A 17,310-nucleotide genomic window follows, 5' to 3' on the forward strand; every position below is an offset into this window, starting at 1 on the left:
AATGTCCATGAGAAACAACCCGCTTTTAAATATGAACATATTCACCAGTTAAAAGGACAAAGTGTTGGAGCCCTGCAAGTGCATTTACATGCACATCAGTCTCCCACTTTGAGTCACATATGGTATTTACTCAAGAAATCATTTTTATATGTCACAGTGTTTCCTAAGGTAAAAGTTGTTGTGGTAAAAGATCACTGTCTAAAAAGACAAATGCTGTTTAGAGCGGGGAGATTGTGATCCATTATTTCTGGAGCTGCAATTTCCAGATGTCCCCTAAATGCCTCACACAGGCTCTCGATGGTTGATATAGGCGTCTGCACACAGAGAAGCTTTTAGTCTCCACTCAGTTAGTGCCTGAATACGCAGCTCAGACAGGTAGGTAGCTGTAAATTGTCTGATTTGAAAACAGTATAATTAAGAGCTTCAATAGAAACCAAGTGAAGTATTGATCATCTTTGCATGATCATATGTCCTTGTTTTGCTGATCACAGCAACTACATAACATGTTGTTGAGTGGAAGAGGCAGAAATCAATTAGCAGAAGTAAAACATGTCACAATTTCCTTATATAGGTGTCTCAGTTTTTCCAGGATTGTGTATGTACATGGACACTCAGTCTGTGCTCTCAGTGTGCTTAGTAAAGAGGACAAAGGGGAAACATTCATACAAGTTAGGCCAGATAATATTATTCTGAAGGGAAGAGATAACATTAACATCAGCTGAAGCTAGGTCCCCAGTTGTTCTCAATTAATAATATTTAAACTCAAGGTTCATATTGAATACAGTGATAGGAATACAATGGTTTAAGGCAGCACAACTCAGCCTACACACACTGAAGGGGCATGTGAATGGACTTTCACAATGAGTGTGTGAGTTTAATTGCAGAGGTAAATTTGAGGTTGAGATTTGAAGTCATGACTAATAACTTATTGATTAGTGTCCAAATCTATTTCTGGATGCAATATCTGTGAGTTAGAGCACTCACCACTCCCCTTAATGAGATTTAGTGACACCTCATGGTGTCTTGGTGGAGCTGCAGCCTGGCTGACTGACCATTAATCGTATTTGTCTAATCTCCTTTTGTCGAGAGGCAGCTGACTGTGACACATTCCTTTCCATTGATTTGACACAGATATCTGATAGTACAGTAACCCCCATCTCACATTCTCCACTAAACACAGTGCAGCTTCTACTGTCACTACCAGGCCTTCCTTTTCTTGAGCACCATCTTTATGTGAGGAATGATGTGTCCATTAGTCTGCAGACGCACACACACACACACACACACACACACACACACACACACACACACACACACACACACACACACACACACACACACACACACACACACACAGAGGCTTCTTCCTGCTGATTTTAAGGAATGTGTGTCTTATTTAAGTTACAGAAATGTTCCATCCTAAACTTAAAAAAACCTCTTTCCCTATTTTTCATTGTAATGAAGTTAAATTTACTCGACCTTTTCCCTCTCAAGTACATCAGCCAACTCATAGTCATAAAAGAATTTTCAGCACAGATCATGTGGACTTCAAGAATTTTTTACACCATGGATGCCATAACTCAGGGAGTTGTGTTTCCAGACTGTGTTTGTGTGAGCGCGCACATATGTGTTTTCAAAGGTTCTGTTCTGTCACAATCCATTCATCCATCTTCATATGTACTTGAAAATGTTGAGCCAGATTCATGACGTCAGCTTTGTGTCTGTGAGAATGAGACGAGTCCAGAAGGATTTCACACTTGACCTATAAATATGGACAGAGGTTCAGAGACGGACAAATTCCTCATCAAACGTGAACGAAAAATGAGATGATCTGTAGACTCGTAAGCTTTGTCGCTTCATGTGTGATCATGTCAGTGTTTGTGGTTCAAAGTCACCACCATTTCTTTAAGATAGATTAAGAAGCTTGGTTAGATTGTAGCAAAAGAAACCAAAAACGTAGTGTGTGTAGAATTAGTGTGTGTAGAATTACTTCATCAACCTTTGAGTAAAATATATCTTTACTGACACACATTGTCAGCAGGATTTGTGGCTAACAAGCTGAAAGAGTGATAGACTCCTTTCCCAGAGGAGTTTGCCTTTCTGTTTTTTTCCCCTGCTGAGTTATTTTCAGAAACATGCAAGAAACGGAGAAACTCTCTCACCTGATTTGTCATGCTAGTGTTGCATTCTGTAGAAGTGATGAAACTGGCTGACACTGGACCCCATGCAAATATAACACAATGATTATCATGAATACATTGATTTTCTTTTTACATCATTAAGAAGTATTTAGTACCTTTTTGAGTTGTGAATAGATTTACATGGATACAAACAAACTCATTAACACAGCACCACATGTTGAGAAAAGTCTGCTCTCCTGTCTTTAATCAAACACTTCATAACCTCCAAATTGTTGTTGTTTTCTCTTTCCTCTCCCTCCGTGATCTATTTTTCTTGTTCCAGAAAACCTCCTAATCAAAAGCAGAGGAGAGAGGCAGTGAACGAGACAGAGAGAGAACGACCCAAAGTGGAAAGAAAGAGGTCAAAGTCCAAAAACTAGTAGATCGATTGACTGTCAAAGGACAAAGTAAAGCAGTGAGAGCAGAGACCTGCGAAAAAAGAAAACCAAATCTGCTGAATAGTATGTGACGAGAGGCGGAATGAGAGGCGGATGGTTACTCCTGAGGGTCTGACAGGCAGCTGAGGGTTTGTTCAGTCAGCGGAGTGGGAGAGAGAGATAACATTTCTGGAGGATTAGGGGCAGGAAATAAAAGGCAGAACCAAATAAAGAAGAAAATGCGTTGGGTTGGCCAAAGTCAGGGAAGGAAGGAGAGAAGAGATGATGAGTGAAGGATCGGGACAGAGAAGATGTCACAGAGACAGAGAGGGAGTAAACTCCAATATGCCTGATAAAATTTAAATTAAAAAATATATATATATATTTAAAAAACTACACAATTTATATAGTCACAGGTGAGTTGAAAGTTTGGTGCTTAAGCTCAAAAATTTACTGAAGTAATACATTTTCTGTCAACTGACCAAATTGACTTATTGAATTGTCATTGCAGCTTTATATATTACTACTACTACTACTACTACTACTACTACTACTACTACTACTAATGCAACGACTACTAATACAGAATAAAAACTAAATCTGCTGATAGGTTTGTTCCTGGAGTAATATTGTTGGTTTTTAGTGTATAACAAAAATGTTGTTGATATCGTATTTCTTTTTTATTTCATAATTGTAATTATAATTTTATACTACAATATTTATCCCCAGGTTGCTGTATCAGATGTTAGTGGTTCCTTTTACACTCAAAAGCACAAAAGGTCCAATTTCGTAACTGTGCTGAATTTAAAGATCAGCAGGCTGAGAGAAGAGGAAAGAGAGTAGTGGGACAGGAGTGTGTGTGTGTGCCTGTGTGCGTGTGTGTTTGCGGGCGTTGCATCACAGGAAACAAGCTCTCCATCCTGCAGTTGAATGTTACCCTTTGGCCTTGGATCAAATGCTTCTCTGGCCTGAATACCATGAAGCCTCTGTCCTCTGCACCACGCACTGCTCTGCATTGCACGGACCGTCTGAGGGCCTGCAGGAGGGGGGGGGGGGGGCAGCAGAGCAGGGAAAAAGAACAGCAGGAGGAGGCAGGGAGAGGGGGTACATGGGGGAGAAAGCAGGAGAAACACAACAACTGAGTAAAAAGAGCACTCAACGTTCAGCGAAAGCACATATAAGCTGGCTGTAAACAAGTCGTATTATTGTTCTCTGAAAGCACGTAGACACACATCTTGTTAAAATGTGAAACCAGAGACCCTCACTCTCTCTGACTCTCTCGTCTCTGCTGCCTGCCCAACTGGCAAGCTGTTAAATTGGGGAGAAGTCTTTCCTATTTTTAGCCCCACGCTAGATGGAAGGAAGGAAAAGCAAACAGACAGAAGCTGCACGCGCAGAGACAGAGAGGCAGACACACAGAGAGAGAGAGGGAGAGAGAGGGAGGAGTGACTTATTTGTGAAGTCCTGCAAGTTTGGATGACTGGCTCATTGGTGTCTGAGGAGGACACATGGCTAGACTGGGCAGAGGGCAGAGCTTGGAGGTTTTCTCTCCCACAAACAGCAGCTTGTAATCCCTCTTCAGTCTGTTCTTGGATATAACAGAGCTGTTTAAGTTCTCCGAAGAACTTCATGAATGCCTCTTTGCCTTCTTGAGGGAGCTGAAGGTAAAGAAGCGGCTTACAGGAGGATTTCCCCGCCATGGAATGTTGTAGATTTTCGAACAGGATTGTAGGAAGTTTTTCTTCCCCCTCTTGGGTTTGGAGCTGTGGGTCTAGATCCGGAGAGCGTGTGCGCTTCTTAGAATTCCCTCAGAGACTGGGAACATTAAAGTGGGAGGACCGTGGCTCTGGTAATGATTTAATGGAAGAGCAGCCACCTCTGGCCATTTAAAACGTGCACCCACATATTTTTTGCACTTACACTCATCCAGACGAAGGAATTCAGGATGCGGCGCTTTGACAAGCTGAAAAAGTCATTCCCCTTCCTGGCACACTTTCACGTATATCGAGTAAGTCTGATGTCTGCTGCGCCTGTCAGCTCCGCAGTTTAATGCTTCTGTAATATGACATGTATCATGTGGTTCTCCCAGATGTTAGAATGCAACATTTGTATCTTGTGTGTGTGTGTGTGTGTGTGTGTGTGTGTGTGTGTGTGTGTGTGTGTGTGTGTGTGTGTGTGTGTGCTCACCAGCTGGACTGAGGCTGTCCTATGGGAGGCTTGTTGTTAGTGTATGTGTGCGTGTGTGTGCATTTCTCCACCACCATGTGGAATGATTTCAGGCCAGAGGCATTTCTCAGCAGGGGCATCATGTTGTTTCTCTGCGTATAAATTCCTACATCCCTCCTTCCTCCTCTTGCCTCCATGCTTGCTTTTATAAAAAAAAACTGTGCTCCTCACCACAACTTCTAGAAATAACATGATACGGTAGAGCCAAGTCCTACTTGGAACTTCTGGCCCTGGTGGGATTCCTCAGAGTCATTCAACAAGTCACACCTAACAGTTTGAACATAGCATTTCTCTTGCTGACCTCACACCTCTGCAGTATGCATCCTCCTCTTCTTATCCAATATAAAGATACAATTTAAGATGTTTTGCATATTACAATAAACCACACTTTACACTTTTTCTCCTCTAAAAGTGTCAGTTGGTTCAAATAGTTAAGATAGAGCCCATCACCATCTTAAGCAGCTCTATAAATGGATGTATGACATTGTATTCCGATGCAGCACCCTTCTCAAAACAAACAAGAGCAAGATAAATATCCTGGCTTAATGAGTTTTGTGGATGAGTTAGCGGGTTTACTGACATATAAGACAAGGCTATAGCACTTAGAGTTTTTACCCATATCCCCCCCGTTATGACACTGTCATGGAAAAAGGCCCAAGAGGAAGCTGACTTGCGTCTTTGGCACCGTCCAGTGAAATAACACTGACGTGTTGGCTGCCAGAGAAGATCAGACTTGGAGCTGCTCTGTGGAGGATCATGGGAGTAATAGTTCATGCCCCATAGACAGAACCCACAGATGAATATTTTTGTGCATTTATTTTACATTTCAACAAATCAACGTTTTAGTTATCAGTGGAAATCATCAGGATAAAAGGTGAGCTTTACACTTTATAATTATGAACGACAGATCCAGTAAACATGCCACATGCTAGCAGAGCCTCTGGCACAGCTTAGCACATATTGGACCAGCCCGACCAACTGTAGTATCGCCTTTCTCAGGGTAAGGGTCAGGCATGATGCAGCAAAATGCAGAATATGGTGATGGATTCAAATGACTGCAGCTGCATTCAATCCTAAAGCTGGACTTTTACAGGTTATTATATTACCTCAGATTATTTACTCGCTATGTGGGAGTACCTCTTATTTCTGCTCATTTCTGCTGTCAACAGTCACCAGGATTTATGTCCAGGCTAACATCAAATAATGATCTCTCAGTCCTCACAGAATTTTTAACCGGAACAAATGGACAAAACATCCTGCTGACAAGAGAGAGGAAGAGTCAAAGCTGCATGTGTGGACATTTCTAAAGACATATCAGTTAACCCACTTTTATGGGCTTAGCTATGAATTTGTATCAGGATACAGACATCTGGCATAACCATTGGGGATCCCTGCAGTCTGTCCTCACAGTCAGACTTTTGCATCTAGAAAGTACAGGACCAATCATTCTGAAGTGGCATGGTAAACATATAAACATGTGTATATTCAGTCTGTAGAGATTGATCATATGCAAACTGTATTTTTTATGAATTCCTGACTTGAAAGTCCTCTAACTCACAGTCACAGTCATTAAGCAATAGGAAGTGACCTCTAACCAAGCCCATTAAAAGTTTAAATGACAGAGAGGAAGCTGTGACCCCTCTGACATTTTCCTTTGGACCATGTAACCTTGCCTCAGCCAGCACAGGAAGTTCCTCAATCGCAGTCTAATTACCGCTCGGTGGACTGACCCCCACGCCCCAGAGCATCCACCCTGAAGGTCTCCCAGTAAATCTCAACAGATTAGGAATGTTTGTCATTTCTGTGTTGATAAGGTTGGTTGACGGGCTCACTGCGATGAGCCGGTGTTATGGGAGAGCTGATGAGCTCTTGTCATGGGTCTTAAACTCAGCATTCTGTGAAGAATGAGCTGGTTACATTGAGCAGACAGTGATGGATGACATTTTCAACTCTGGTGTTTTGTTTTGACGTTGAAGATTGATGGTCTGACTCAGTGTTGTATGGAGGGATGTAGTATATATATTGTGTGGTCAGAGTGGTTAGGAGCCTCTCATTTGTCTTCACTGACGTATATGGACACCAGATGTGCATCATTCATCTCATGTATCTCCGTCTGCAGGGAGAATGTGATGTCTGTGAACTATCTGGAGCATGGAAGCCCAAAATACAACTTTTTCATCTTTTGAATACAATCACACACACAGTAATACAGGATCTGTGTACAATAGTGTGCAGTTGTTTGTTGGCCCATTGACATGCAGCTCATGCTATATTTGGCCCCTTGCCTTGTGTGTCCTTGTTTATGCGATGGCAACCCTATCTCCTTCTCGTTTGTGGGTGTGTTTATGTATAGTGAACTGTAAATGTCAATGTTCGAGGATCTAAGCAGGTATTTCATTGCGCTGTGAACATTTACTGCTGTGCACACAATGGCCATGACCTCAGTTTTCTCTGTTTTGTTACAGAAAAGAATGGTTTGTTTGTTTCTTTCTTTCTCTCTGGCCGTATTTTGCAGACGCTGGAAGAAGCATTGAGAAAAACTGTCAAATGAATAATGAATGTTGAATGATTTAAACTCAGTTTCCTGTTTTCTGTGTGTTGGTGTGTTTTGCAGAAACTCGGCAGTAGCATGCAGTGTGAGGAGGGCACAGAATGGCTGCTGGAGCTGCTGATGGAGGTGCAGTTGCAGCAGTATTTACTGCGGATCAGAGATGACCTTAACGTCACGCGGCTGTCACACTTCGACTACGTGAAGAATGAAGACTTGGAGAAGATCGGCATGGGTCGACCAGGTGAGACGTGCAATTGTGCAAGTTTTGTCATGCTAATGACTTATATAAGAGATTTTACATTTGCAGGGGATATGTTTTTGTTTTTATGTATTTTCTGCTTGATCCTGAAGAGACATAATGTTGGACTGAACACCAACAAGGCAGTCCCCTTCAAATTCAATCAAGCTACACCAAATTTCACACACTCATAGATATCAGTTCCCCTAATGTGCCTGTTTAATCTCATCTAGATCCATCAGTTATTATCTGAGAAATTACATGAATATTTTATCAGCGTGTTAAGATCTATACCTCAAATGGGAGAAACCATTTCTGGAAAAAATTATTTGGTGTGATTATGATGTACAGTGCAGCCAGCCACCAGGGCGCAATCAAGATTTTTTCTGTCATATCGTTCATCTTCATGCTCCGTCATAGACTATGTCGCAATTCAGGGGTTGCATCCTTTGGAGGGTGCGGTCTACCTGGCCCACAGAGACTGCTTCCGTCACAGGCTGTGTCAACCGTGAAGGCCAAACCGAAATGAGACTCATTATTACTGTTGCCTAGCAACAAAGATGACGTAGGACACAAAGAGAAAGTTTAAATCCCTCTTGGTTTCTGTACGATTAGCTGTTGGTTAAGTTGAAGCATGCTCAAGCATTGCACGTCTCGGTGCTTGTCAGCAGCATTGTCCCTTTGAAAAAACGGGTTTCTCACTGAAGCGCAATGAATCCTGGGTTAGATTGTTGATTGCTAGATCCACTTGTTGGAGCCTTTGTTTCGCTGGGATGGAATTGTCGGCTGCATTTGAATGAGCCTTCGAAAAAGGGAAAGTATAGTTGCGCTACTGTAACGCAATTGGTTCAGATGCAGCTTCAAATGCACCTTGTGAAGGAAGCAGCCCTGAATTGAGACACAACTACTCTAAGACAATGAACATGGTTAACATTTCTGTTAACATCAGTATGCTGTCAACTCTGTGTTTGTCAGAATGTTACCATGTTGACCACTGGCTGCAGACGTCCATGTAGCATTTAAATGTCAATAATCTTTCACCTGAATTTTAATGTTAATCTGTTGAATTTATGTCACAAACACTTTCTGTAGGCGTTTCAAAATAAAAGCACTCTGGCAGATGCATGGCCTCATACTGTATAGTACTGGTATTTATTTGAGTACACAGGACAGTAGTCATATTTATGGCCATAATCCATGCAAAGCCAAAAACATTGTGCTACAGTAGCAGCTCCTCTGCAAAACATATTGTTGAACTGAGAAGCTAAATAGTGCACATTGAACAGATGCTGTCAATATGAATCGATATTAATGTGAATATTGTGCATTGAATAGATAAAGTAGCATAACTGCCTTTCGTTTTGTATATTTATGCCCGTACATTGAGCCTGTAACAGAATTTGCCAAAATAATAAATATGACCTGCTTAAGTGGGTTTTTTGCAAGATATCAGGGTGGTAGATCTCGGCTTACATTTGGAATTAAAAAGTAATCTTGTGCTTTAAAAGGTGACCACTGATCTACACTATGTGACCTTAAATACTACGTTTGTCTGCAGCAATGGCAGCTTGTCATTTGACTCAACACATAGCAGAGCTGGTGCAAATCCTCCTTCACTGATACCCCTAATGTCGTTTTAAAGTCACAACTGGTGATTAGGTACAATAATAGGACACCAGTCTTTTGTCTGTGAAGAGGATGGCGGCAGTAATGTTCTTAATCCAGTTACTGAAACCCTTAGGACTCCCTCGACTGTAGAGCCGCTTGAGTTTAATTACACCCACTTCTCCTGCATTCACTCACATCTCACATCCCTCTACTCCACACTCTACTTCTTTTCTTCTACCCTTTTTATTTGCAGTTCTTTTTAACTACAGCAACAATATGGCTGCTATTGTCTTCACTGTGTGTGTGTGTGTGTGTGGCGTTGTGAGTGTTTAAATGTCTGTGCATAGATATTATCACCACAATAGTGTTACAGTCATTCAAGATACCTCATTTAACTTAAAGGTCCAGTGTGTGAGATTTAGGTGGAAAGGATCATTGGCAGAAATTTAATATTATTATCTTAGTGATGTTTTCACTAGTGTGTTTCATCTTATTGTACGAATTGTTGTTTCTTTACCCTTGAATGGGCCCTTTGCATATAAATACTGTTTACATTGGGAGCAGGTCTTCTCTATGGAGGCTGCTATGTTTTTTACAGTAGTACAAACTGGACCTTTTGAGTTTTTATAAAAATTGAAGGTTTTCATGGATCATTTCATGTTTGGAAGGGGAGGGTGAGGTGGGGGGTATTCAGCTGCATTCAACATGCAACTTCCCCACTAGATTTGATTACATTCTACACACTGAACCTTTAAATAGGGTCATAATAAACTGAAGGCTGAGTTTGAAGGTGTGTGTCTGACCCATGAGTATTGAGTGTATGTGTAAATATTTTGTTATTAATACTGAGTACACGCTGGTGTCATCCCAGTGCAAAATGGTCTCTATACTTATTTCTCTTCTCACATTGTTTGAGTACATTCTCCATCTTTTCTTAGAAAGCTGTTCTGAGTGTTGTTTTAAATGATGGTATTGTTGGATATTATTTGAAATTCTTGTAATTTAGGTCGGAAGCGATCCTGTGGGACGGATGCAAGAAGATGCAGCTGCAGTGTTTGTGTCTTATATGAGATTTCCCACTGACCAGCACTGTATTCATCCTTTTTCTGTTACTCTCTTGATACAGGGCAGAGACGACTGTGGGAAGCTGTGAAAAGGAGGAAAGCCATGTGCAAGCGCAAGTCCTGGATGAGCAAGGTGACCGATATAGACACACACACACACACACACAATCACAGAACATTTATTATGGTACATAGTGTGCTTGACATTATGTGGCAATGTTTGGGTCTGTCTGTGGGAGGCTGAGGTCCAGGAGGTAACTATAGAGGTAGGTGGTTCATGTACCAAAGTGTCCTTGAGCACGACACTGAGCTCCAAATTGCCCCTGTTGTGCCAGCAGTGTGTGAGTGATGTGTGATAGAGAAAGTGTTGCACTTCGATGCTCTGTATGAATGTGTGTGTAAATAGGTATATGGGAAAACTGTGCAGCACTGCTTTGAGTGGTCATTCAAACTAGTGCCTCATTTACATCTCTATATATGGTATAATCACATTTTGCAAATTCTTGCTGAGCTAATTTTGGCATCATCGTTTTTTTAGGAACACAAATATATAAAATGACCTAGACACACTGTATCTGCTGGAATGTAGTGTTGCCAGCAGCACTTCATACTGTATGCTGTTTTAAACTGGGAAATGCATTTCAAGCAACAAATAAATTTAACTGGAGTCTGTTTCATAAAACAGTAGTGACCATTGGAAGGTTGTGGCTTTACTGGTTCATTTTAGGACAAGCTAGAGGCAACAATTTGGGGGAGGAGACCAAAGAGGTTTCTTATTGTTTCTTGCTGCTTGTTTTACTTAAGAAAAACACATCTGTCCCTCACAGATGTGTGAGTCTGTAGGGAACATTCCCCCCAAGAGTACAACAGGGCTTGACCCTTCACATGAGGAGGAGCACGTCCACATTCAGATGCAGACAAACACATGAACACACGAGTCAAGTCACAAGAGCCGGTGACACAGATTCAGTGCACGCTGCATTCACAGAAATGTTCTCAGGAAGCATAAGTCTCTCCCTTAAAGAGACAGAGGCGTGCATCATTATTCCTTCTTCACCTTAACACAGAAAACTTGTGTACCTTCTACACAAGTTCACAGAGAGACTGATCTGATGTACCTACACACAAACAAGTGTGTGTGTTGGCTGTTCATAGTGGATGTCGTGGTGCCCAGTGGACGGTGCTTGCCATCTATAATTACACCTGTCTGTTTTCGCGTCTGGCACCATCTTCAGTTTGAGTAATCTGCTTTCTCAGCCTGCTCTGTCTCCCTGTGTGTGTGTGTGTGAGGGAGAGGGAGAGAATTTCGAGCCTCCTATTTGAAACCCACTCACCACACAGTGACTAGAGAGGTGGTGGTGGTGTTTTTAAAAAGGTCTGTAGCATTATGTCATGTCTGGTCCAGTGTGAATGTGAAACCACACACCCCGCTACTGTTTATATCTGGCCAGTCAAATATGTTCGGCACTAGTCATTCATTGACACCTCTTTTTCACTGACGATGCCATTTGTGAATATTGACCTTTGTTCAAAAGCCAATCAAGAATTCATGTCGTTAATTTATTCATGCTTTGAATGAAATATTGTTTCACCTATAAGGAAGAAAGTTTTTTCATTTTTCATTTCTGACACGCTTCATGTTATTTATTGGCAGGAATTATGATGATGTGCAAATTTAGCTTTGTCTGCTACTATCTGGTATCAGCAGCATTCCTATGTGCATTCCTATTTTAGTAAACGGTCTTATTTAGGGCCTCTAAACAAAGCTTTCCCTTCTTGGCTCTGCACAGCACACACATTGTGCAGGTTCACATTAAGGATTTGAAAGCGCTCATACAAACACACGTATGCCAGCACACAGAAACATTCACTAAATCTAATAGTGCCTCCTAATGAGCACTTCCTAACGGCTAAGTCATTCCTGCTGTGTCATCAACGCTGTAGCCAAGAGTCAAGACATTTCTCTCTCCCCTAATGATGAGGGTGTGTTTGATACTTACATTTTGACTGACTGCAGATTCTTTAGTTATTTTTAAAAACACTCCACCATGTGTGTTTTTATGCTCATTCATAACACACATACAGTTCTTTTTCATAAGCCAAATCCAGATAATAAACTCTAGAAAATGTTTTCAGACTTTCTGCAGAGTTTTCCTTTTACATATGAAAGCATCTTAGTCTAATCTTAGACACATCAGCAACACGCCCACTCACTCACTCCTCCTGTTGTTTTGGACATTGGACATTATCTGGATTGTTTTTTAGGTTGGCAGGAGAAACTCTGTAAGTAGTCAGGTGAAGATTATGTAGAGTGTTATGCACATCTGAGAGCAGCTGTATGGTAAGAGTAAGGTCTGTATTTATAGTACTGGAGAACGAGAGATTACTCCGTGTGCCCTCAGGCCCGGATAGAGCCTGTGAGCATGACTCTGCTGTCCAACCACAGGCTCCTCACACTGCACATTCACCAAGTGTCCAGATGCAACAGAGGAGGAGGATGAAGCTCTATGTTTACGTTAAGGGTGAATTGAGGTCGTCATTTGAGGGGTTTCAGCAGCTACAGTGGATTTAGTGTCTCTGTAGGTATGAAGAGGCCCAAACCAAAGTAAGCCACATTGAAACTGTTACTGTCTGGCTCAAGCTTCCGTAGTTCTGGAGTGTTTTATCTGGGTAGAGCCAGTTCCACTATACATTTCCGAATGATGAATGACTGAAAGAAAAAGAAAACATACAGTTTTATCAGTGCTGATCATGCAAGGCACTTCCAAATAGTGGTGCCTCATGCAGGCCTCCAACAGTGAGTGGGTCAATCCTATGTGTGGGAGAGGAATGCCAGGGGGTGAGCAGAGGAAAGAGAAGAGATGGAGAAAGTGAAAGATATTCTTTTAAGCTTATAGAAATGGAAAAAAGCAGCTGTTAAAGTTAAGAAACATAAACGAGTGTCTGGTGTCGTCTCTTTCTGTCCACCCACACTCTCCAGTCCAGTGTCTCCTGAGCACAAAGTGACCGCGCAGATATAATCTCAGTATAAAGCACAAATGTGGAACTTCTCAGGTTTCAGCCTCTAGAGCAGTTGTTGACATTTTTTAAAACTAATATATGACTCTGTATTGTTTATTGACTGTACAATTCAACTCTTTATTGTCATTGTAGTCGACGTAACAAAACACAAATGTTTCTCTCTTCTTTCACTTCAATATTTGACTTTCTCACACATTTCACCTTAATATTTCCTCACTGAACTATTTGTCAGTATGTTTAGTTTCTTCTTCTGTTCCTCTCTAGGTGTTTAGCGGGAAGCGCCCAGACGGAGGAGACATCCCCCAGCAGGGCCAGCCGGCCTCCTCCTTTAGAAAGTTGTCCCCCATGCCTCCCCTGGGCCTGGGGGAGGGAGTCCTGGCCACACAGCCTGGTGGAGGTGGCGGTGGTCCCCTTGATGGGCAGCAGCAAGCTCTGACCTGTCTCATCCCTGAGAAGGACTTGACTTTGTTTGAGAAGCTTGGGGACGGCTCCTTTGGCGTCGTGAAGAGAGGAGAGTGGCTAACACCTGCAGGGAAGGTGGTGAGAAGATTTACACCTGTCATAATTAATAAGTTCTCTTACTGACATGCATGCAGACTGTATGTGACGATGCAAATGTCCGAGTGAGAGGCTCTGGATATTCTCTGGAGTTTCTCTTCTCAGTCCCCTAGTGAAAATGGCAGAATGAGCACATATGAGAATACAACAAGAGATTCTTGCACAGCATGAATTGGTGACATTTCTAACACACACAAAACTTTACCAAAAACCCCAAAAGAATACAAATAACTCAGGATAAAAAACAGATGCCATACACATAGAAGAAACTACTAAAGGTAGTTTTCAGAGCAGTTGCTGATAAGGATAATGAAAAAATACATATATACTGTGTGTATATATATATATATGTAAAATGTTTTTCTTCTGCCACAGTCTCTTAATGATACAAACAGACAGACAGACGGGGGTGAAAACAATACCCTGCTCCTGTGAATGAATCTGAAGCTGTCATGTGAAATGATTTTGACTGTTTTTCCAGCTGAATGTAGCTGTGAAGTGTCTGAAGACAGACGTGCTCAGCCAGCCCGACGCTCTGGAGGATTTCATCTGCGAGGTCAACGCCATGCATTCCCTGGATCACCAGAACCTCATTCGCCTCTACGGTGTGGTGCTCACACACCCAATGAAGATGGTAGTGGACACACAGAAAACTCACGCACACGGGAATGTACAGAGTCAGACAAACACAAGTTCTGTCTCAATTCATGGGCCGCGTCCTCAAGAAGGATGCAGCAGAGGCACATTTGAAGGAGCCTTCAAATTGGGACAGTCTAGTTGAGCAGCTGAGATGCAAGCAGTTTTCAAATGCAGCCTCCGAAGCATGCGGCCCCGATCTGAGACACAGCTACAGTATATGCACACGTGGACTTCATCCACTAGTCTAGATGTCTTTTTCTTTGCGTCCCTGTGCTCTCACTTACACCCACACTAACTCTCAGGCCCTCTCTAGGCTTTATGACCTTAAAGTCAATCTGACCCAGGTCAGGCCTCTCAAGGCTTTTGTCATAACAGGAGCTGGTTATTTCATTTATTTATTTGATTAGTTTTTGGACCGTGTTACTATCACCTATTGCCAGTGTTTCTTTCAATTCTTTTGTTTCTTCATTTTTTTCTCACGTTCTCTCTTTTTACCAATTTCTCTTCATCCTCTTTTCGCTTCTTCAAATCACACTCTTTCTTTTCTCATCAATATCCTCTATCCCCTGTTCTTTTTATTTTTATATTCTACTATTGATTGCCACTTTCCTCGTTTCACCCACCCTCTCTTTATCTCTCTCCATGCTGTGCAGGTGACGGAGCTGGCTCCTCTGGGTTCTCTGCTGGAGCGTTTGCGATGTGTCCGTCCACAGGGTCCAGTGTTGATCCACACTCTGTGTCAGTACGCTGTACAGGTGGCCTGTGGCATGGCCTACCTGGAGCAGAGGCGCTTCATACACAGGGACTTGGCAGCCAGGTGAGGGCCACAGTGATTTTTAATTTAGACCAAGGCTTCGGCAGCATTTATTTAATCTTCTTTTTTAGGACATTTTGTTACTGGTATGTTGAATCATTTATATTTCTTCCCCTTCTTCTCCACCCAGTAATTTACAGACCATTACAGGGAGACCTGGCACACAAGTAAAATGAGTCAGTTGTTGGCTGCCTGTACTGGGTGGTCTAAGTTAATGGTCTTTCCTAAATTAGTCATTTTCACTCAAGTGTTGAAACTATTCTGATGCTTAAATGTCTGGTAAACATGTGTAACTTTCCCAGTTAAAGTTGTGAGAAAATGGTGATGAGTTCACATAACAATACTAAACACTTAGATTTCTCTACATGTATTAAAATTCTTGAACATTAAAGTCCTGCTAGTTTCATACCCTCAGACAGTTATTGTCCTCACAGATTCAATATTTATATGTCGCCTACACTGAAAATCTATAGTAGCTCCTGATTGTGGCCATGTTCAGATTGGGATAACAAATATGTTTTATGTCGTGGGATCATATTTAAATGTAACAACACATGTTTCTTGGTCAATTTCCAGAATGATGTTGTGCTTTAACTTCTTTTAGGTTTTAATTTGAATCTGATGTGAATTGTTCTTTTCTTCTATCAACAGACAGTTATCATATAATTCTTGATTGTTGATAATTTTGTATGGAGAAATGCTAAGACTTGTGTTATTGTGCTTTAATCAAAACTTAACATTTGATAGATCAAAATAGTTTAAGCTTAATTCCCCACCAACACTCACTGTCTTTGGTAAAAGATGTATGTTTAAATGTGAAATATTTGAACGTGTTTCTTCAGGAATATCCTGTTGGCCTCGGCTCAGAGAGTGAAGATCGGTGACTTTGGCCTGATGAGGGCGCTGCCTAACAACCATGAGCACTACGTCATGCAAGAGCATCGCAAGGTCCCTTTTGCATGGTGGGTGGACTGAAGTCTCCACACAGTAACTAGAGCTGAACTTTGAAATAATCCAGATTTGAATATGAGCATTTTAGAGGGCAGGGTGTGACAATAACTCACAGAGAATCTGGTCAAAGCTGCATTCCATTCCAGCTGCTGTCTAAAACATAACTCACTCAGCTTATATTTTGTCTTAACCACATACTCTGGCAGTCAGACGATAAGTCTGTCCTGAAATCTAGAAAAGTGCCTCTTGAATTAATTTTTCTAGATTTGTAATATTAGTTACATTTCAAAACAATGCATCCTTTTAAATCCTTTTTTTCAATACATCCATTTTTAAATGGAGCTTTACCTCTGGACAAACTTGTACTGTAGATAACTGGTTAATGTCGTTTGATTCTTGTTTTCCAGGTGCGCCCCCGAGAGTCTGAAGACCAGAACGTTCTCCCATGCTACAGACACATGGATGTTTGGCGTCACTCTCTGGGAGATGTTCACACACGGTCAGGAGCCTTGGCTGGGTCTCAATGGGAGCCAGGTAAACACAGACTCATATATATATATATATATATATATCAAATTCATGATCACAAACAAGATGAATTATCAAAGACAGACGCACAAAATTTAATTCTTTTTTTTTCTCTTTTGTGGTAAAATGTTTATTTTATTTTAGATTCTGCACAAAATTGATAAAGAATGTGAACGCCTCCCAAAGCCAGAGGACTGTCCGCAGGATATCTATAACGTCATGCTGCAGTGCTGGGCACAGAAACCCGATGACAGACCTACGTTTGTTGCCCTGAGAGAGTTCCTGCTTGAGGTATGGAATTTCTTTAACTTGTTACTTTCTTTTTATACTGCTAAAGATTCCTTAATGTCAATGCAAACCAACTTAACTAAGGACATCAGATTGGTAGGAGCCTGGGCTCCATCAGAATCTATTGCTGCATAAATGGGCATTTAGCTCCACCTAGTGGACAGTTTCAGCAGAAAATGAAAAAAGCTGAAAATAACTGAGAGCCAGTTTACCAAAGGCCCAACTTGTAAATGTTTCCTCTGTGTGTGTGTGTGTGTGTGTGTGTGT

General features: G+C 41.6%; 1 protein-coding gene across 17 annotated transcripts in view; it reads left to right on the forward strand.

The window, feature by feature from the left end:
- tnk2b (tyrosine kinase, non-receptor, 2b) overlaps positions 1-17,310 on the forward strand; it is a 54,772-nt gene that overhangs the window by 23,960 nt on the left and 13,502 nt on the right. For 11 of the 17 annotated variants that reach the window (XM_069511929.1, XM_069511928.1, XM_069511938.1 and 8 more), the window contains 8 exons: positions 7,398-7,575; positions 10,307-10,377; positions 13,530-13,805; positions 14,305-14,457; positions 15,116-15,279; positions 16,119-16,238; positions 16,635-16,761; positions 16,900-17,046. In XM_069511929.1, coding sequence (XP_069368030.1) covers positions 7,398-7,575; positions 10,307-10,377; positions 13,530-13,805; positions 14,305-14,457; positions 15,116-15,279; positions 16,119-16,238; positions 16,635-16,761; positions 16,900-17,046 — 1,236 coding nt within the window. Of the gene's footprint in view, positions 1-4,379; positions 4,566-7,397; positions 7,576-10,306; positions 10,378-13,529; positions 13,806-14,304; positions 14,458-15,115; positions 15,280-16,118; positions 16,239-16,634; positions 16,762-16,899; positions 17,047-17,310 lie in introns of those variants that run through there. The other 6 variants (XM_069511932.1, XM_069511941.1, XM_069511944.1 and 3 more) reach the window with 3 other exon arrangements.

This window comes from Paralichthys olivaceus, chromosome 16 (genome assembly GCF_024713975.1).
Source record: "Paralichthys olivaceus isolate ysfri-2021 chromosome 16, ASM2471397v2, whole genome shotgun sequence".
NCBI lineage: Eukaryota > Metazoa > Chordata > Actinopteri > Pleuronectiformes > Paralichthyidae > Paralichthys > Paralichthys olivaceus.